We start from the raw sequence: 20405 nt of genomic DNA, 5'->3' as shown, positions 1-20405 counted from the left end.
TTTCATGTCTCTTTTCAATCTCCATTGATTTTTGTTGTTGTTGTGAGAGAGGGTATGCAAGTCTCTATTTTGTTAACCTCTGTCATGTCCCTCTTATTTGTCTCCTGCCTCAGTTGAAGAGTCATAATCTTTTCAGTCTCTTCCTTATATGGAAGTTTCTCCATGCTTTTAACAATTTTCTCACCTTTCTCTAAACTCCCTCTGTTTCCACAATGTATTTTTTGAGATATGCTGAACACATTATTCTGGGGGTGGGTACACCATTGATTTACATAATACCATTATCATATTTTCTATCCCATTCTATATATATCCTAATGCTTTTTGTTTTTATTACTCCTGCAAATTGGGCAGAGGTTTCTGTTGAACTGTCTATAATGCTACCCAGGTCTTTTTAGATGAGTGGATTTTAGTTAATTTAGAACCCAGCAATGTGTATAAGTAATTCAGACTATTCTTTCCTATTTGCAATACCTTGCATGTCAGCATTGATTTCATCTGCTGTCACTGTGCCAACTTGTCTAGTTTTGTCCTTTGTCAGTTTTCTTCCTTCTTGACTAACCTAAATATTGTTGTGTCATCTGCAAATTCTACCCATTTGTTCACTACCCTTTCCAGTGCAGTAAAAAATATATCCATAACACTGGCCTTCGCAAAGACCTTGTGACACTTTGCGATTAGTCTTTTCCCATTACAAAAATTGATCATTTACTTCTGCTTTGTTTTATGTCCTTCGTTTCTAATTCATGAAAATACTTAGCTTCTCATTCCCTCACTACTTAGTTTCCTTAATAAACTCTTGTGAGGGCTTTTTTTCAAAGGCATTTTGAAAGTCCATGTAAATTGCCAGCTAGTTCTCTCTTATCCTTTATTTGTTGCTGCTACTTAGAGAATTTTAGTAGTTTATTAGAGCATGATTTGCCTTTACCGAGCATGATATGATTTGCTGCTATCATATCACATTCATCTAAGTGTTCTAGAATTTTGGTTTTTTTAATTATTCACCCAATTTTCCTGGTACTGAAGTAAGACTTGCTGGGCTGTAATGTCTAAGATTACCCCTTACCACTTATTTTAAAGATCGATTGATACCTTTGCTACCCTCTAGTCCTCTGGTATAGTAGCTGACTTTAATGATTACATATTTTTCATAGCAGCTCAGCCTCTTATTTCTTAAATTCCTTCTCATCTCTTGGGGTCTGTCTACACTGCAGTTAAAACCCAGGCCAGCCACAGGTGTTTAATTGTAATGTAGACATACCCTTGGATGTATACCGTCTGGCTCTGGTGACTTATTACTCTTTAATGGCTGGGTTTTATCACCCTTACTCAAGCAAAATAGTATCTTAGTCCATGAGAAGTACCGCTGATTTCAAAGGGGTTTCTGGCAGAGTACTATTTTGTGTAAGGGTGGCAGAATCTGGTATTAATTTATTCTCATCTTATTCCAGCACAACCTTTTTGATACCTCAGTATCTGATAGTACATCATATTTATTACCTGAAAAGAGAAGGTCTCTCCAACTTCCTCTGTGGTGAAGACTGATTTAAAAAAATCATCTAAACTTCTCTACACTGCCCTTATCCTCCTTAAATTGCTCCTTTTATTTCATGATAAATCCAGTGGACTCACGCACTCTCCTGCAGGCTTCCTGATTCTGATCAACTTAGACTTCCTTGTTGTTGTTTTGCTGGTGCAGCTAAGGCTAGGATGAAAATTTTAACCATAGTATATTTTAATTAGGGGAAAAAAACAAATTCAGGTGCATATAAAAAAATTAAATCTTGAAAGTGCATACTTGCACATATGTACAAACATACTTAAACTACTTTGATAAAATATTAGTAAATTCAGTGGTAAGCTGTTTGTCTCCCTAATAAATGTACTATTTTAAAAAAAGGAGTAATTTTAATCCATTGTTCTTTATCTTCTACTGAATTAAGGGCTATTGCAATGGGCCATACAGAACAGAATTTCAAGGTCAACATTTTAGCATCAGTACTTTTTCTATAATAGTTTTAATTACAACTCAATTATAATTATTTAAAGGGTTATTGTAAGATACAAATGATACCTTTTTTTTCCTCCCCCCATAATTGCTCCTCCACTACAAATTTACTGTAGAATACCAAAAAGCAGAAATAAAACCCATAGGTAACTTTCAGAAACTTCAATGATTGACTAGATCTGACATTACTGGAACAATGTAGCTGAATCAGTGTCCAATTTCTTCATTATTAGTCACCTCATGATCAGTGTACTTTCTCTTCAACTTTTTTTAAGCAGATTATGTATTTTAGAAGTTTTCATATATCAGCAGATTTACATTAATGTTACATTCCAGCTGAAAGAGGGGTCTCTTTCAACTGTATTTTCATGTACCGTTTATTAAGAATGGAAAAATTTCCCTGATTAGTTTCCTTCCTGAAACTAACCTTTTCCTCAATCCAAGAGCAGTTTGGGACTTATTGAGAAGAAGTTTAGAAACAATCTTAATCAAGGGGTGGAGGTCCAGTAAAAATTTCTCCTTGATGGAGAGAAAGGGAGAGAGATTTCTGCACACCACTTCCACCCAAAAATATTTTAAAAGCTAGCTAGTTTAGCAATGAAAGAAGTAGGAGTACTGAATCACAGTTTTGTTTGCACTGCCACAGGCAAAGAACACGATGCACAGGCAGACAGGGTATGGTCAAGCCACAGAGTTCACAGACAAATCTGAACTGCCTCTTGACATTTGCTTGAGATGGAGAGAGGTCGAGATCTAGAAGGTGATACAGCAGTATATATTCCATCAGCAAAATTACTTTTGTGTTGTTCTGATTAAGGATGCCAAGTATCTGTTCCGCTTGTACATGGCACTAAAGCAATACAGAGAAGCTGCCCGAACTGCCATAATAATTGCCAGGGAGGAGCAGTCTGCAGGTAGGTCACTCAATACTCTTACTTCATTCTGTTTTTACTGATGTGACAACAAGATTTCATTTTCCAATCCAGCAATATTTTAGATACTACTGCTTGTAGGAGTGTGCTTAAAGAAGGGCATATATGAATTTTAGAAAGACCACCTTCTTGTGTGCACTAACGATTTTCTCTTATATCCAGTCTTTATTTGGAAGTGTGAAGTTGGCATTATGAGTTTAAAGCACTCTTATAGGGTGTGTATACACTGTAATTAAAAGCCTGTGGCTGGCCCGTGCCACCTGACTTGGGCTAAGGGGCTGTTTAAATGCAGTGTAGACATTCTGGCTTGGGCTGCAGGCAGACCCTCGCACTTTACAAGATCGTAGTGCCTGGGCTCTAACCTGAGCCAAAATGTTTACACCACAATTAAACAGCCCCTTAGCACAAGCTTGAGTGGGTTTTTAACTGCAGTATAGATGTACCCATAGTGACAGTGGTAAGTGGAGCCCTTTGGAAAGTGAGACTGGAAACTCATGGAGAGAGTCTCTTAGTTTCTTTTATTCCATTCCCAGTAGATTTATTAGTAGAGACTACCCAGAGCTTCACTTTTCCCCATAATGGAGACTATTCCTTAATTGCAGTTGCTGGTAGCCATGGCTTCTAATTTAGGGACTGATCCTCCAGTCCTTAGCTACATCAAACACTGATTTTAATAGGAGTTTCGTCTGTAATGATTGTTTTTAAAAGAACAGACTTCCAAAGGTTCTTTTTTTTGTGCAACTTGTTTTTTCTAAATGGTTGGTTAGATTTTAGATAGAGGGGAGAAAAAAATAAAATGAATGAGGAAGGGGTTGGGGAAGCAAAATAGTGTATCTCCTCCATTGGCTGCTCCCTGCTCCAGTCCAGGCAACGGTCCTAGAATAACTTTCTATTTTCTTTTCATTTAAAATAAGTCAAAGGAAATGTTTTTAAAAGAAAAACGGCAGCCTCAGGGACAAGGAGGACAATCACGTTTTGGGCAAGTTAACAGCTATCTGTCTGCTGCTCTGCAATGGGCTGGAAATTCTCAAACTCTTTGGCACTGAGTGTCAAAGGTCTGCTACGCTACAGCAGTGAAAAACAGTTTTGTGCTCATGGTGTAAGCATGGAACGTAAAGGCTCAAGCTTTTATTATTCATTGCCTAAATTCCTTAAACCTGAACATATCGCAGTTATCCTGAAATAATCAAATGTGGTGCCTCTACTTTTAAGATTTAATTGATCTGAAGTGACATCTTTTTCCACCTGTTTACTTTAGCAGAGTACTATACAGACCTACACTTGAAGGATATTAAATTAAAACTTCAAATAACACACTGTATTCAATATTTAACTAATTATAGAAATAAGATGTGAAATAATCATTGTCCAGAAACAAAGGAAATCCATCCTAGGATGCCCTAAAACTACTCTTTTGTACTTTATTGGAAAAGTAATGGATGTTCCAACTTCCATTTTTAAAATAGGGGACAGCAGCATATCAAATCATGATCTGCATGTGCTTTGAGCTGTTCCACATATGTCCTACTTTTTACATTTCTTCCCACGCCACACTAGTATTGTCTAGGATATTGTAGCAGGCATCTATGTGCTTGTGATTTTTCTAGACAAATTGACTTGCAAATTTTCTGCTCTTAGATTACAGCGAAAAGCTTACAATTGAGTTTAATTATATCCCCTGTGTAAGAGCATTGTTGTGAAAAATTACATTAACTTTTTTCTTTTAAAGGAAACTACCGAAATGCACATGATGTTCTTTTCAGTATGTATTCAGAACTCAAAACACAGAAAATTAAAATTCCTTCTGAGATGGCTACAAATCTTATGATTCTACACAGCTATATTTTAGTAAAGGTAATGCAGATTCAGAATTAATGTTTTAATGAAGCAAATTCTATGCAATACTTATAAATTGCATAGATGGCTGCTATATGTAGATTAATTATGCTGGCATGTTTGTTGTTAGTACATACAGATGGAAGTTGGTAAATGCACTAGTTACAAGAATATTCCATTTCCATTCAGTGAGCTCGCTGCCTGTCAGTCATTTTATACCATTGAATAGCATAGTCCCAAAAGTTCTGTTTACTCAGGATAGCCCTGGGTTTCTGTTACGTGTCTCGGGTCCTTGGGTTTATCCTATGCAACTGGGAGCACATAAAAATCTAGTTGTAGTTTTACAATTACTAGAGATAAGTGGGGCTGCTAAAGCCTGCCTCTCTCTTTCCTTAGATTTCATTGCTCTGCCTGTGGCTTTCCATTTCCTCACCCAGGCAAGGAGATGGCAGGCTCAAAAGCAGTCAGTAGGAGCACTTTCAGCTGGCTTAAGGACAGGTCATAAGAAAATGGAGGCACCAAAGGAGTCATCCTCTGGGAAAGACCTCAGGTTGGGGCAGAGGGGGAAGAGAGAGGCCCTATAAAAATGCCAGAGGATAAAGACCAGACCTGAAGAGCTGTGTAGCTCAAAAGCTTGTCTCTTTCATCAATAGAAATGGGTCCATATATACCTCACCCACTGTGTCTTTCAGAGGATAGAGGGCTTAACGGCATCCCCCAAAACACACAATCTCACCCTCCAATGGCCCAAAGAAAATAAGTGGTGAGGCAGACATATAGGTGTCAAAGCCTCGTAGAGGTCTCCATCCATAAATGTTTGTGGGCCTCCCCTTACTGGTTCTGCATCTATTTTGGCAGTATCAAGTGGAGGTTTTCAGGCAGTCACGTTACAAAGCATCAGATGTATCCCACTACAATATATGGGCAGAGAACTTGAGTTTGTAGACTGTATATAAGAGGAGACTATGTTTATCTTTGATTTTAGTAGAATTGCATCAGTGCACCACCAGCAGAAAGTTTGGCCCAGCATCTTTTAGAATGGTTTGATGCCTTAATAATCTGATCAGACAACCTTTAAATACACAAGTGGTTTGCTGATAACTTGGAGATTTGTCCATTGAAAAGTCTTATGGACAGCTACAGGCTATAAACTGTTGTTAATAAAACCTAAAATTAATGAAAGCTTAGAGAGGTAAAGCCCAAAGGAGAAAAAGTTACTAAAGTTTGAGAAGCTACGCTAGTAAAGATTAGCAGTAAGCTGTGCTGCAATACCAAGTATAGTATAGAGAGAGCCCTGCAAATCTGCAGATATCCATGGACCATTTTTGTGGCTAATGGATCGGATGCACATAGAACCACACAGGGCTCTACTCACCTGAGGCGCCCGGCCCACCGCGTCCGACTCATGTAGCCCAGGGGGCGCAGCACGCTTGGGGCCAGCAGTCAGTGGCTGGGGCTAGGTGGCACCCACTCACCACACCCGTTCCTGCCCAGAAGCTTGGGCCCCTCAGGCAGCACCAGCGTCCCCACCATGCCCCTGCCATGGGGATTGGAGCAGGCGGGACCCCGGCTCCCCACTCCACTGTGATGCAACATGCACTGCTGCACTCGCACTGTGCCATCACTCATGAGTCCCTGGGAGCAGCACGCGATGTGACACCCCTCCGTGCTGTCCCTTACCCCCAGTCCGCACCCTCGCACTGCCTCTTCCCTGCAAGACACACACCCCTCCCCCTGCTAGCCCTTTTGAGACAGCTTGTTGCTGCAGATACAGGTAAAAAGTGGCTAGCAGATCCCGGGCTGATCCTGGCAGATGCACATTTTTGTATCTGCGCAGGGCTCTAAGTATAGCGTAGCCAAAGCTTTTACTAGTTTCAGATCCTCCAAATGCTGTAGCTGTAATCTGTAGTGTAAATATACCCACTTGTTTTATTTCAGACTCATGTTAAACGTGGAGATCACATGAAGGGTGCACGCATGCTTATTCGTGTAGCCAACAACATCAGCAAGTTCCCCTCACGTAAGTGCTGTCCACACACAAAAAAGCGTAAGATAATTAACTATCCAGTACATCAGACAGATACTTTCCTCTTGTGCTACTGTTGTCCATATCTTTGAACAAGTGTAGGTATGTAATAAAAGTTAAACCTGTCCTGCCATGGAAAACTTGCTTTGCTACATGGCATGTAGGTATGAAGGCCTTACAGTGATGAGGGCAACACTGCTAGCTAAGTGTGTGTCCTCAACCATAATAACTGCTAAATGGTTGCATGAACCACCGTCTCAAGATCATATGTAATTGGTGGGTCAACTCTGGGACCTTGCTACAAAACTCATCTGTCTTCTTTCAAATGTACTGCATCTTCAGTACGAGAGAGTACTGCAAGGCCAGGGAGTCTTACCATTATGGGCAATCCTTGCTTGGGACAAAGTACAGTGCAAGTTCAAGATCCTAATGCTTGGCTCGCTGTTATATAGTGGTTACCTCTAAAATTTCATTTTTTGCTTTGGTAATTAGACATTACTGCGATATGCCTTATACTGTTACCTACTTACCAAAGGTAAAATTTCTTTGAGAAACGGCTACATGCAGAATCCTCACATCTGACACCAGTAGTGACAGTACATACGTCTACACCACACGTTCACTTTTCATCTGCTTACACATAGGCTGCTCTGCATGACCAGCACAGGCCAGCTCACTAACTCCTGCACTCTTGAACACATTGTGACAGAAATTATACTCAACTATTCGCTCCCAAGTTCCCAGCCAGTGATGTCTCTACCTAAGTTATCAGTCCAGAGACACTGTGAATGTTCTGCTATGAATAGAGCTAAGGCAAGAGGTGAACCATGACCATATTTGGGAAAGGTGGGGGTAATCTACCGATTCCCATGGTCATATGTTCCGTCTCAGAAATGCACCATAGTGAGAGGAAACCCAATGACTGGGATACATTAACAGGAATGTCCTATGTAAGACACATGAGATAATTGTTCTGCTCCATTCAGCAATAGTGAGACCTCAGATGTATTACTGTGTCCAGTTTTGGGCACCATGTTTTTAGAGATGGGAACTGATTGGAGAGAGTCCTGAGGAGCACAACAAAAACAAGAGGTTTAGAAAACATGGCCTGTGAGGAAAGGTTGAAAGAACTGGGCATGTTTATTCTAGAGAAGACAAGATTGAGTGGAGAAATAGGTAAAAGGTTGTTTATAAAAAGTGTGGGAAAACAACTGGTCATATGTCCACCCACAGTAGGACAAGAAGCAGTCGGCTTACTTGACAGCAAAGGAGATTTAAGTTAGATATTAAGAAATCCTTTATAATTATAAGGATAATTAAGCACTGGAACAGGTTCCCTAAGGAGGTTGTGGAATCCTTGTCTGGAAGTTTAAGAACAAGTTAAACAACGTGATGTAGCTGTACTTAATCCTGGCTCAGCACAAGGGGATGGACTAGGTGACCTTTTGAGATCCCTTCAAACCCTGCATATCTATGTGGAAATACAAGTACCAAAAATCTGTGTAGCTCTGTGCCCTGAGTAAAGAATTGCTTCAAAAGCCTCTCAACCTTTTGCCTGTTTGCTCTTTTGCTAAGGTTTTTAGCATTGCTAGTGGTAGATGAATGTTTGCCATTGTTTCATTGCAGATATTGTCCCAATCCTGACGTCAACAGTGATTGAGTGTCATAGAGCAGGATTAAAAAACTCAGCTTTCAGTTTTGCTGCTATGTTGATGAGACCTGAGTACCGCAATAAAATAGATCTTAAATACAAAAAGAAGATTGAAGCAATGGTCAGGTGAGCCAGGCTAATATGATTTAAGTGCAGACAACAGAACAACTTTATCTGTAGCATTATTTTTCCTCCATAAAATCTACAATGTTTACATATTTTTCCTTAATCCTTACCTTAGGTTGGGAGGTTAATTTCCAACTCCTCTAAAGACTGAGGCCCTTATTTTTCATTGTCTTGCATGTGTTATAGTCATTTACCTCTGTGCAAAGTGGGTGTAAAATGCTACCTAACCAGCTGCAATCCTTTACACTCATTTTGCACAGGTGTGGAAGCCTATAGTGAATTGAACCTATGAAGTCGTAGTAGTTCTCCTATATTTGTATTTTCAATGGGCAGTTGTTCAGCATCACTATTGTGCACTTTGTAGAACGGCACAAAGACAATCATTTAAAAGGGAGACAAGGCCAAGGATAAATACCAAGTTAAAAAGGCAAACTCTCCAATTCCTTCTCCCTCCCCCTTTGTAATCTGTTTAGACCACAAATTCTTAGAGGCAAAGACCTTTTTTCCTAGTATAATAATACTGTATAGATAATAGCGATGGTGTGTTTATCCTACATATCTAAAGCTCCTTGCCTGCTTTTTAGGTGCCACTGTAAAAATCTCCCAGCCAGCATGCCAAACGGCTCTGCTATACTCATAAAACCCTATCGGAGACTTGTGGGAGGAGTTTTGACTGCTCTGATCAATACACCTGATAGCTCCTGTCTGGCAGGATAAAATAATCAGGGTACAAAATCTGATCCTTGCCAAATTTTATAAAGTATTTTAATGAAAATCTCTAATTATTCTCAAAGCTCATTATGCTGAGACATTGGAAAGTGCTATGAAAGAGGATCAAAGCCTTTTATCTATAAAGTTCCATAACAGAGTATATCTAGAAATCACTTAGGAAAACTAATTTTAAGTGTCCCTTCTCACTGCGTTCATATTAGTTCTAATGTAAACATTTTATAGTAGAATCTGGATCAGGATACCTCACCACCATACATACTTGCTGAAAAAGAGCCTATGGATTGCAACTCCATGGAGCAGAAACTATAGTCCAACTATTACAATTCTGAAGCTTAAATTCTAATATTTAACACCTAAATATCATGGTGAGTGGTGCCTAACAGAGTAAGATTAGCTATTACATAATATATATACACCATTTGTTACTGGGATATTTGAGAAATTAAGAATTCAAAACAGTGATCAACATTGCTCAATGGCAAATAAATGTTTCAAATTAAGGGCCCACTTACAATGGTAGGCAGTGTAAGGAAAATATGTGCAGTATCTAAGGGAAAACTGGTGAAGAGGGAAGGTGACAGAAAATATTGTTAACTGGAAACTGTACGTTACTCAAAAAAATTAATGTTTTGCTCTTTACAGAAATAAGGTGTGGTCTTTTGTGAAGGAGTTTTTGTACTTGATTCATATCCATATCTTATTTCTAGACGACCAGACACATCTGAGGCAGAAGAGCCAACTACACCATGCCCATACTGTGAATTCCTGCTCCCAGAGTGTGAACTCCTCTGTCCTGGATGTAAAAACAATCTTCCATATTGCATTGCAACTGTGAGTATTTTTAATTGAATGACAAATTCCCCTCCTCCCAGCACAAATGCACAGTTTGAGAATGCTTCCTTTAGTATTTAGCACTGTGTACCAGGTCTGCCTCTTCCCCCTTCTTGAAATGTTTTTATGAGTAACATTAATCTAAATTTGTAACTGATTCAGACATGTTTGTCCAGTCTCTATCCCCATTGTTTAAATGAGAACACAAAATAACTGACTATTGCTAAAATGTAATGAAACCAATTAATTTTTACAGTCAAATTATAAGGTGTATGGTAAGGGAAAGAAAGGTGTGTGTTTTCAATTGTGCACAATGTCAGAGTTCCAGAGATGTAACATCTACATATTTATGGAACTTCTTTAAATTAAGAGTGTACACAAGAAGGAAGCCATCTCACTCTAAGCAGACTATCACAAACTTTGCCTGCAACTTTGTGATCTCAGGTTGGATAAGGTGGTATGCAAACAGATGGCCTCACAGCTCTGATGCCTTCAGTATGCCTGATTAGCAAGTGAAATCTTGTACCTAGAACAAACTCCAATATAAAAAAAAAAACCTAAATTTTTGCTAAATATCTGGGACTGCTGTTTACTGAGTTTCCATTTTAAGAGTTTATAATGGTCATGGTAATTGTCCCTTGCTGTACTTCTACCAAAAAGAGGGGAAGAAGGGAGAATTACAAATAGCAGAAAAATGTTCTGAATAAGAAGATGCAGAATTTCATAACTTCTTAAAATACACAGCACTATTCATACAGCAACAGATGCAAAAATGAAGTATCCAAATTATTATAATCTTATGTAATGATCACTTAGAAATAAATTACAGTAGCATTAAATCTAGCCACCCTGTAGGGTATTTGATACTATTGCAAGTTAGTGTCACTATTCCTCATGAAACTTTTTAGAGTTAAGATCTTTTGCTGCAGAAAGGAGCAGAGCTGAAGACTCAGTACGCTGATTATTACGCAAACACTTACAATCATTAAAAACTTTCACCTGCAGGGTCGGCATATGGTAAATGATGACTGGACAGCCTGTCCAAATTGTGACTTCCCTGCCCTGCACTCAGAGTTTAAAAAGTAAGTTGGAATCTTTCCTGCTGAATAAGGATTTTTTTTTTTTTAAAAATAGCAAAGACCCTTTTCCTCAGGAAGGAGAAGCATTAAGCCTCTCATTGTGATGGCCCATCATTTATCCTTATCCCACACTTTCAGCATAGCACTACCTTAGCATGAACCCAGGTGGGCGTATCGAATGCATGCTACAAACAGCCGCTGATGCAGTGTTGTAACCCTTGAAAGAAACTAGCAAGGGTGGAAATAGGCTTCTGCAACTTCCCAACACTTTTCCTTCCCATCCCCCAAGAGGCTGTGCAGAAACACACCAATACTGGCCGGAGGAGCCCCAACTATCCATGTGGTCCCCTTGAGATTCAGAGGACCAAAGCAGCTGTTCCCCCGTCCCCCCAACACACTCTCCCCATAATGCCTGGTTCCAGAATAAGAATATACCTTGGCAGAGCTTTGACCACAGCTCTTCTGCCTTAAACAAGGGAATAACTCCTGATTGGCAGTCACAGGGAAGTAAGAGCAGTTCCTCAGCTCAGTTAGTGCTTATTATTGACATTTGAACAAAACTACTTTGTCAGTAGAAAGCCTTCCCTTTCTCTTTATTCTATTAATCAACTCTTTTTAGATTTGCATATTTTACTTTCAAACCTGAGTAGCCATAATACTGCATATTTGATTTCTCAAATGAGACTGGAGCTTTAAATAGAATTACTAACATAGCCCATGTCCACAATACAGTAGTGGGCTAGACAGCCTTCCAAGAGCTTTATGTGCTTTACTAGAGCAGCCTCCAAGAAATCCCTTCTTTCCGAATTGTAAGTAGTTACAACAGAAACTGAATTACAAACACCAGAGTTACAAACTGACCAGTCAACCCCACATCTGATTTCAAAGCACACAAGCTAGCAGCAGCAGACCCAAAAATACAAAGGGAAAAGCAGCATTTTTCTTCTGTATAGTAAAATTTCAAAGCTGTATTAAGACAGTGTTCAATTGTAAACTTTTGAAAGAACAACCATAACGTTTTGTTCAGAGTTACAAACAACCTCCGTTTCAGACATGTTTGTAACTGAGGTTCTACGGTAGTTGACATCTTACAACGGAGTCATTTTCCCCTTCCCACCTTCTAAAATTGATAGGTTTTAAGGCCAGAAAGAATCATTATGATCATCTAGTTTGATCACCTGCATAGCAGACCATTTTCCCCTCTAATTCCAGCATCAAGCCCAACACCATGTGTGTCAGGAATGTAATTTGACCTGAAATATTTCTTTTAAAATAGTATGTTGCAGAGTGAAAATATATGTCCAATGTGTTCAGAAAGAGTTAGCATGGTCCATCTTAAGAAGATAGCTGACTGCACACCATACCTCAACCCAGAAGAAATGGAACAGTGAATTTATTCAAGTAAGTCCTACTGCCACTTCCAGAACAAACCCTAGGAAGATATGCAAGAAATGAGCCAAGATACAGTGACTAGCTTGATGAACTGTAGGGAAAATGGATATTTATGTAATTACAAAACTTAGTATACTAATGTGCTTGTTTATATGAGAACTGCATGGTATTCCCTGCCCTCCAAAGTTTAGTCAGTCAAAGATGAAGAATATGTGCAGCACCAAGCACATGGTAGTGGCTACAGGCTGAAGCAGATTGAGAACCCATCTGTGTGATAAATAAGAATCAAAACTAATGGTTTGTAGTGCCTTCTTGCCATCCTGTTTGACAACTTCAGGTAGCAAGTTTTGGCTTGAAATGCTCAGTCTTCAAAGAATGCAACCAAATTCTCACCACCATCTGCCATTAATTCACTCCTTACCCTATTTTACAGTAAATACTGTACTGGTTAACATTTTGGATCCACTATTTGACATCCTAATTCTATTTTCAGGTACCAGAAAGTTTTGGAGAGACTGTTTAGCTAGAATCTACACATTGGTTTGTAGTTCAAGTGGACAAAGCGTAGTACTGTTCAGCTACCAACTATTCTTACGTGAGAGTAGTGTATTGTACTACAGTCCTGTAGATTTACACTGTGTATTAAGCACTTTTAAAAAGAAACTGCCACCATAAGCAGCACACTAATATTTCACTTTTTAGGTGTAGTACATATCTTCTCCAACTATTGTATTTAAACATCAATCCTGACTATGAAAGAGGTTGTTTTATAATAATAATAGTTACATATTAGAAGATTGACCAGATTAATTTATTGTTAATGCATTGAAAAGTCAGTTTGATACAGTTGCCTCTATTTTGAAGACTGAATAACTGCTCCTCTTCATTTTCAGAATGATTGGGTCCTCCTGGAGTGTTGGGCCATTAAGGAAGTTCCTTATCAGTTTGGTGGATATTTTTTCCAAACAATTTAATACTGGAGCAGTTGTCAGTTCTCCATTTTGTGATACAAAAATTAACAAAATGTTTACAAATGTACTTACTGAAAGCAGAATAAATCCAATTTTACCCTTGCGTTTAACTTTAATTGATAAAGTCTGTTCAGCTTCAGCAGCACAAATGGGAATAGTGCCAACTCTTCGTTTCAGCATTCTCTGCTGCATATGTCAATTTGTCACTTCATTTGAGAGGGTAGAAACAATAGAATTCCCTCTACAGCTCTGAGGTGATCGCTTCCATGTGTGTTCATTTATAGGCAATTCATTACTGGAGGGGTCGATAGCTAGGAGATGTGGATAAGTAATACAAATAGCTGAAGGAAGTAAACACCACAGAAATTTAGCATAATAAAGAGGACATCGCACTAATCTCAGAACCTTGGGGTATACCTATTTAAAGTTTTTCTAACTGTTAGGATATTGTAAAAGTTGCCATTATAATTTAAACACCACTGTCTGTATTGCTTCAATTCCACAAGACTGCTTAGGAAACTTGAGCTAGAAATTCAATGGAGGGGGGAGAAAGCCCAATATGCTTTTACCCAAAGTCTATCAGGCTTTGGGATTTTTTCCTATGCTTTGAACTTTTAGTTCCTAAACAATGCAGTAAGGGCACTATAGAGCAGGGATGGGCAAACTTTTTGGGCTGAGGGCCACATCGGGGAATAGAAATTGTATGGAGGGCCATGAATGCTCACAAAATTGGGGTTGGGGGTGTGGGTGGGGCTGGGGATGAGGAGAGGCTCAGGGGTGCAGGCTCTGAGTTACACTTACCTCAAGCAGCTCCTGGAAGCAGTGGCATGTCCCTTCTCTGGCTCCTATGCATGGAACACCCTCGGAGCAGGGCTATGCCATGACAATCCAATGCCCCGGCTGGAGCACCAGAGCGGGGCAAGCCCCGGACCCTGCTCCCCAGCAGGAGTTCATAGGCCGGCAATCCAGCCTGCAGGCCATAGTTTGCCCACCCCTGTGTAGAGCCTTAAACATCTCCTCCTCCTCGTCATTTTCATAATGAATACATGCAATTTTAATTCCATAGCACAAAAGCATCCAGAAGTGCTAATTCCAATTGAGTATTTTCCACTGCTGGCTTAAACCAGACAATAATAGAGCTTTTCCATGCCTCTCTAATTCAACAAAATGAGGGGGAGAATGGAGGTGGAAGGCAAAACCCAGGGAAGAAATTCTAATACACACTGTAGCCCCAAAAGCTCATGTTGATTGTTATTAAGGCTTGCTGGGGACAAATATGGTCTCCAAGCTATGGAATGTTATTAAGGCTTGCTGGGGACAAATATGGTCTCCAAGCTATGGAAAAGAGGGGGGGAGAACCTGAATAAGCCAAAATATTTGTGAAACTAATTTTATTGCAATTTTATACATTGCTGCATTTTTATAATGTACAAAAGAAATATGCAATTTAAATTTTTTGCAGTATGTACAAGATTTCACCACATAATAGCAGAGATTTAGTAAAAAGGTTCAAAGTCCTGTGAAGAAAACTATTAGTATAAATTGCAGGAAGCTAAACCCCTCTTTCAACATGTTACTGCTGAAACTACAGGTGACCTTCCAGCAGCAGACTAAAGTCTGCATTTTGTTAACATGCTCCAAAGCATTAAAAAAAAAAAAGATTGTAAACATTTACATTACCCCTGCATATTTGGATTGCAAAGCAGCCACACTACCTCTATAAGAGGAGCATTTTCAGCCCACTGGTTCTACCCTTCCAGCTGCAATGGAATCACTGCTTCACATTACTGAAAGTGGGTATCACTGAGCAAGCAAAGCTGTGTCCAAAGCTAGAGTGGTTACCCAATGTAATCAGTCAGTATTGAACAGTTCAGTTTCTCATTTCTTTCCTTTTCCTTTTCCTTTTTTTGTTTCTTCGCCGTTTGCTGCTTTTGACAGCTTGGAAGATGACTTTGCCTTTTTTTGCTGGAAATAAAATGTTAAAGTTTAAAATGCAGGTTTAGTGTGCCGTGCCACATTGTGACAGAAAACAATAATCAGCATGGCAACATTCTCAATAAGGATATCCTAAACAGACAATATCAGTTACTTCCAATTTGTGTCCTAATCTTGAAGCAGTCAGTAACCTAAATAAAACCTCTACAGTGAAACAGGACCAGGGCCATACACTTCATTACATCTGTTGCCAAAGCTCACTGCACATACTAGGGGCTCCTTGCATCCCTCCATTCCTTCCCTAAAAAGTCCCTGTGTGCCACCCTTCCATCTCCTGCACACCAGGGGCTCTGTACCTCCCCCACCATTCTTCTCTGTCTGGGAGTTAAGGCATTCAGGATGGCAACAACATTTTAAACTGTACTGGGACAATGAGCAACACAGAGAAATTGCTGGTGTCAGCAAAACATTTGTTTTATAAACAATTAGAGCAGATTGAAAGTGCTGGCTCTGGCAACCAGATGCAAAGAGCTCTGCAAGTTGCCCTTTTGCTTTTCCGATTTTCACCAAAGTGGTCAAGGTCTGTCCTATTGATGCCGAAAGCATTCCCTGAAATTATGGAATTGATCAGATGAGGTGTTCAATTGCATTACAAACAGAAAAGCACCAAACTGAAAATTGGCTGAGTGAAGTGAGACCCTATAAACTGCTACTTGCCATAGACAACAGTGCTCCAGCCAAAATTTCAAACCTACCATCAGAAAATGCTACCCAGTTTGCAACAAGATGAGATTTAGGAGAGTCAAAGTTAAACACCCAGCAAACCGGCAAGTGTGTATTCTAGCCCCAGTGCAATGAGCCCTGGTAAGATGGTCCAACTTCTCACAGGAGACAGATGGGTTTCCTTGGTGTTACACTTCTCTACTATTAGCTGAAAGTATTACCTTGATCATTGCATCACTTTCAATAGTATCTTGCTCATCCTCATCAGACTGCAATTCGTCAGCATTCAATTCTTCATTCACTTCTGAAGCCAACCCGGGCCCTGGCAGCCGTTTAGATGTTTTTACTGCATGCAGGGTATATGGTGTCAAATGTGCCTCTTTGTTATAGGCACGTGTAAAAGATGCTTTGACCTGTTCAGGAGTGGGAGACACACTATAAGCACTAAATTAAAGACTCTATACATTTTTTGGCTAACCAAGCTATGATCTGGCCAAGGATTCCCCCAGAGAAGAGTATTTGTATGCCTAAGGCTTGCAGAGAAGGAGACAGCTATCAGGGAAAGGAATGTGGGGAGTACACAGGAGGATGCATCTAAGATGCATACTGAGGGCCTAATCTGTATTTCTTTTTTGAGATTCAGTCACTTGGCTACTGAGTATTTGAAAGCATGGTTATAGATCAGCTTTCAAAATTGTAACTCTGGGAACAGAAATGGTAGCCTGCTTCAGCCATCCATCTCCTGTCCCAATGCCACATCACAGTGGATGCTATTCTGTGTTTTATTCATAAGGCCAAAGAATTACCATACATTTATAGAAGGAGGTAAGGAGCAGAACATAACTAGTGAATTTTACCTTGGGGTCCAGTTTAGAAAAGGGACTAGGTTTGCCTCCCCAGCTGGATATTTCCATAATATTTTCAACATCTTCTCTCATCAAGCAATAGGAGTCCATGAATGTTACAGCATCCTGTACACCTTCTGTTCCAAAGCTTGTCAAGGGTCTAACAAGTGCATCCCGCAAGTATGACAAATACTCCATGTTTACGGCTCTCTTGCTGGTGTGGGTTCTTGCCAAATGAAGAGAGATTGCATTAAACAGGATTTCCCTGAGGCTCATTCCTAAAGGTCAGCTCCCAGTGCAAATCAAAATACACCCTCACGAGTAGGCTCTCACCATGTTAAGAATCAGCAGTGTCTAGGAACACCACAATGCAGGCTGCATTTCTGTATGGAGCTACCAGTGCTGAATAATTACAAATGCCCCTGCTGCAAGATATCCAGATTGCGGCTCTGGACAGAGAGTATCATTCACAGTGGACTAGCTAGCAAGGGTCATCCCACAACAAAATTAAGTAGGAAATTAGGTCAAACCACAATTGATTTAAATACAATTATATTGTCAAGCTATTTTAATGGCTGATTATACAAAAATTGCTTTATAGTCTGCCTACTGACCACTTTAGTGCTGACCCAGTGTTAAAATTAAATGTTACTGGAAGCCTGTGACTAACTAAGCTCTTGGAATGCAACCATTGCAAGCCAATGCACATGTATCTGTGTTCTTACCCTCTCTCTAATGGACCTTTTAATATTAATTTTAAAAGGAGGAACCTATAGCAAATAGAGGCTTTTCTGCTTTCCACACATTTTGCTCTGACCCTAGTAAGACCAGTGTTACCTTCTCTCCCAAACCCCATTCAGTCCCGTCCCTAATCCATTTGCTCTCCTTTCTCATTGGTGCCCTCTCTCTCATTAGGAGACATCAGTCTCTCATTTCTCTCCTCACCTGCTTCTCTCCAGAACCTAGTTCCTCCTAACTGCAGCAAGAGATAATAATCTAAAAGGGAGCCAAGTTACATTAACTACCAGTAAGAACAAACTTCCCAAAACAGTGTACACTGGGAAACACAGAAGGAGGTCTGCATTACCTGAGACTCATGTGCAGTGCCAGTTCTTGAACAATCCGGTCATGTTTGCCTGTGGATGAAAATTTCCCCAGCCAGCCCGGAAAGTTAGGAAACTGTGACATGTAACCTCTCATTAGTTCCCCAGGGAGAACACTCGAATAAATGGCCTGAAAGGTGAAGTACACATGAAATTCAGTTCAGAAGTAAATGTTTAACACTGGCACCAGGATTTCCTGAAGCGACACACTGAAAATACAAATATTGCTAAGGCAATAGTGGCGTGTTGTAGAAGTTAAAGATAGAGCAGACGTACAAATATAGGGTATGTCTACACAGCAATGAAAGACCTATGGCTGGCCCAGGTCAGCGGACTTGGGCTCAGACTGGAGCCCAGGTTCTAAGACCCTGCGAGAGGGAAGCATCTCAGAGCCCGGGCTTCAGCCCAAGCCAGAGTCTCTTGACTGCAACTTCTAGCCATGCAGCCCGAGCCCACTGACCTGGGCTCTGAGACTCAGTGCCAGGGGTTTTTTAAACACAGTCCAGACATACCCATAGGGTATCTGGGAGGCTGTGGAATAATCTCCAGTGAGAAGTGGAGGAGGCCATATAATAAATTCTAATGCCAGAAGGGACCATTGTGATAGTCTATATTCTGACCTCCTGCATAATACAGGCCAAAAAACTTCAAACAGGAATTATTTTGGGGAACTAGAGCAGATCTTTTAGAAAAATAACCTTGTTTAAAAAATGCCAGTGATGGAGAATCCCTGGATACAGACAGAGCTAAACTGGGCAAGGCAATAGAAAACGTAGAGAAAAGGTGGAGACAATCCTACAGTGGTAATGGGATGGATTATTAGGTCTTTCTCATTTTTAACTTCTAAAATGCACCATATCCACCAAAAGAAAAATCCCAGATCTTTTCTTATTCTAAACATTATTATGGCCAGCATCCTGTCAATATTAAATCTGAATGATTAGTTTAATCCCTGTAAATTGGCATGTTTCTAGAAGTGAGCGCAAAAAGTTCAGTATCCCTTGCAAAGTATTTTAACCACTTTAACAGCAACAGATATATCTGGTGTGCCAGCCATAAGCACAACTGATTGTGCACCACCCCGCCCCTGTCCCTCAGGTCAAGGGATATGAATCCCTCAGCATAGGTATTACGGATTTCAGGGGCATTTTCAGTCATATAGGTAGAGCTGAAATACAGCTACTGATACATGGCATAGAAAAAGGATCATCCATGGGATATGGTGTCTCAGAATGGGATAAATTAAAAACCTAACAGACCAGGGCTGGAGCTGACGTCTTAGTCCACCTAACTGTCATGGGCTTTGGTACAGAGGCAGGCCGTTCTTGATGTTTCTGGCTCAGCTGCCTTCAGAACTAGGCACCATGCACAGCTTTTAAAACTCCTTTTGGGGTTTCAGTCGGGGCACAGCCTCAGCACCAGATTGAGTCCTTAAAGGCTGCAAAACACTATTAAAATACAGAATACCCCAAAACTCAAAAACCACTATCCTAAAACTGAATTATTTAACAGTTTTGGGTACTACACCAGACTAAACGTGATGACAAACACAGAGGATCCCGTCTGCTCTCTGTGGTGAAGGAACTGAAGTGGCTGGCAGAAGTAAACTCCTTTATATATACAGCCTTGGCCACCAAACGTTTAGCACCTTGACGGGATACTCATGCATCCCCCAAAGGACACAGCTTTCAAGAGGTTTCTGTGAACTTGACACCAGGGGCACGACAGTGTTTCTCAAAGTTTGTGTGACGGGGAGAGGGAGAGAGAAACGCCAGAGGACAGGCCAAGAGGGCATGGACAGATCTCCAAGTTGTTCTCCAGATTGTCAGCTTTAATTTTAAAACAAACAGTCTAGCAATTATGGTTGCAAAGAAAACTTTCAAAATGTGACAGTGTAACCAATGAAGAGGTGTCTGCCTGAGTTTGCAAAGAGCCTGATAAATACCTGTGAGATCTGAATTGTCTCATTCATTTCAATTAATACTAACTCAGATGCCAATGATGTCACTTTAAATGTGAACACTGTTTTTCCCCCGAGAGAGTGTGAGATGGTGGTGGCGGGGGGATTACAAGGACTAGCAAGGGAGACGGGGACACCCACATGATGATAAAGACCTATCTATCTTAATTTTCTACGACATATGACAGGGTTTCAGGGGACATGCAATTTCCTGAAAAGAGGTTCAAGCTTTCAGAAGTTCGGGAAATGCTGTAT

The 20405-nt window shown here is 40.2% G+C and overlaps 2 protein-coding genes across 5 annotated transcripts in view; one reads left to right on the top strand and one right to left on the bottom strand.

The window, feature by feature from the left end:
• The window catches only part of WDR19 (WD repeat domain 19), a 108455-nt gene extending 94141 nt beyond the window's left edge, over nt 1-14314 (top strand). For both annotated transcript variants that reach the window (XM_084626148.1, XM_084626147.1), the window contains 8 exons: nt 2826-2922; nt 4670-4794; nt 6715-6796; nt 8429-8579; nt 10019-10142; nt 11148-11224; nt 12498-12622; nt 13507-14314. In XM_084626148.1, the coding sequence (XP_084482274.1) occupies nt 2826-2922; nt 4670-4794; nt 6715-6796; nt 8429-8579; nt 10019-10142; nt 11148-11224; nt 12498-12612 (771 nt within the window). In that variant the 3' untranslated portion in view covers nt 12613-12622; nt 13507-14314. The remainder of the gene's footprint in view (nt 1-2825; nt 2923-4669; nt 4795-6714; nt 6797-8428; nt 8580-10018; nt 10143-11147; nt 11225-12497; nt 12623-13506) is intronic.
• Nucleotides 14315-14960: 646 nt separating this feature from the next.
• Nucleotides 14961-20405, bottom strand: part of RFC1 (replication factor C subunit 1) — a 73048-nt gene continuing 67603 nt past the window's right edge. For all 3 annotated transcript variants that reach the window (XM_084626149.1, XM_084626150.1, XM_084626151.1), the window contains exons 22-25: nt 18175-18320; nt 17100-17313; nt 16464-16655; nt 14961-15549 (exon numbers count right to left, since the gene is read on the bottom strand). In XM_084626149.1, the coding sequence (XP_084482275.1) occupies nt 15463-15549; nt 16464-16655; nt 17100-17313; nt 18175-18320 (639 nt within the window). In that variant the 3' untranslated portion in view covers nt 14961-15462. The remainder of the gene's footprint in view (nt 15550-16463; nt 16656-17099; nt 17314-18174; nt 18321-20405) is intronic.

Source organism: Lepidochelys olivacea (genome assembly GCF_965140295.1).
Source record: "Lepidochelys olivacea isolate rLepOli2 genome assembly, chromosome: 4".
In the NCBI taxonomy this organism is placed as follows: Eukaryota; Metazoa; Chordata; order Testudines; family Cheloniidae; genus Lepidochelys; species Lepidochelys olivacea.
The sequence above is the reverse complement of the archived record's forward strand: the minus strand, read 5'-3'. Positions and strand labels throughout refer to the sequence as shown.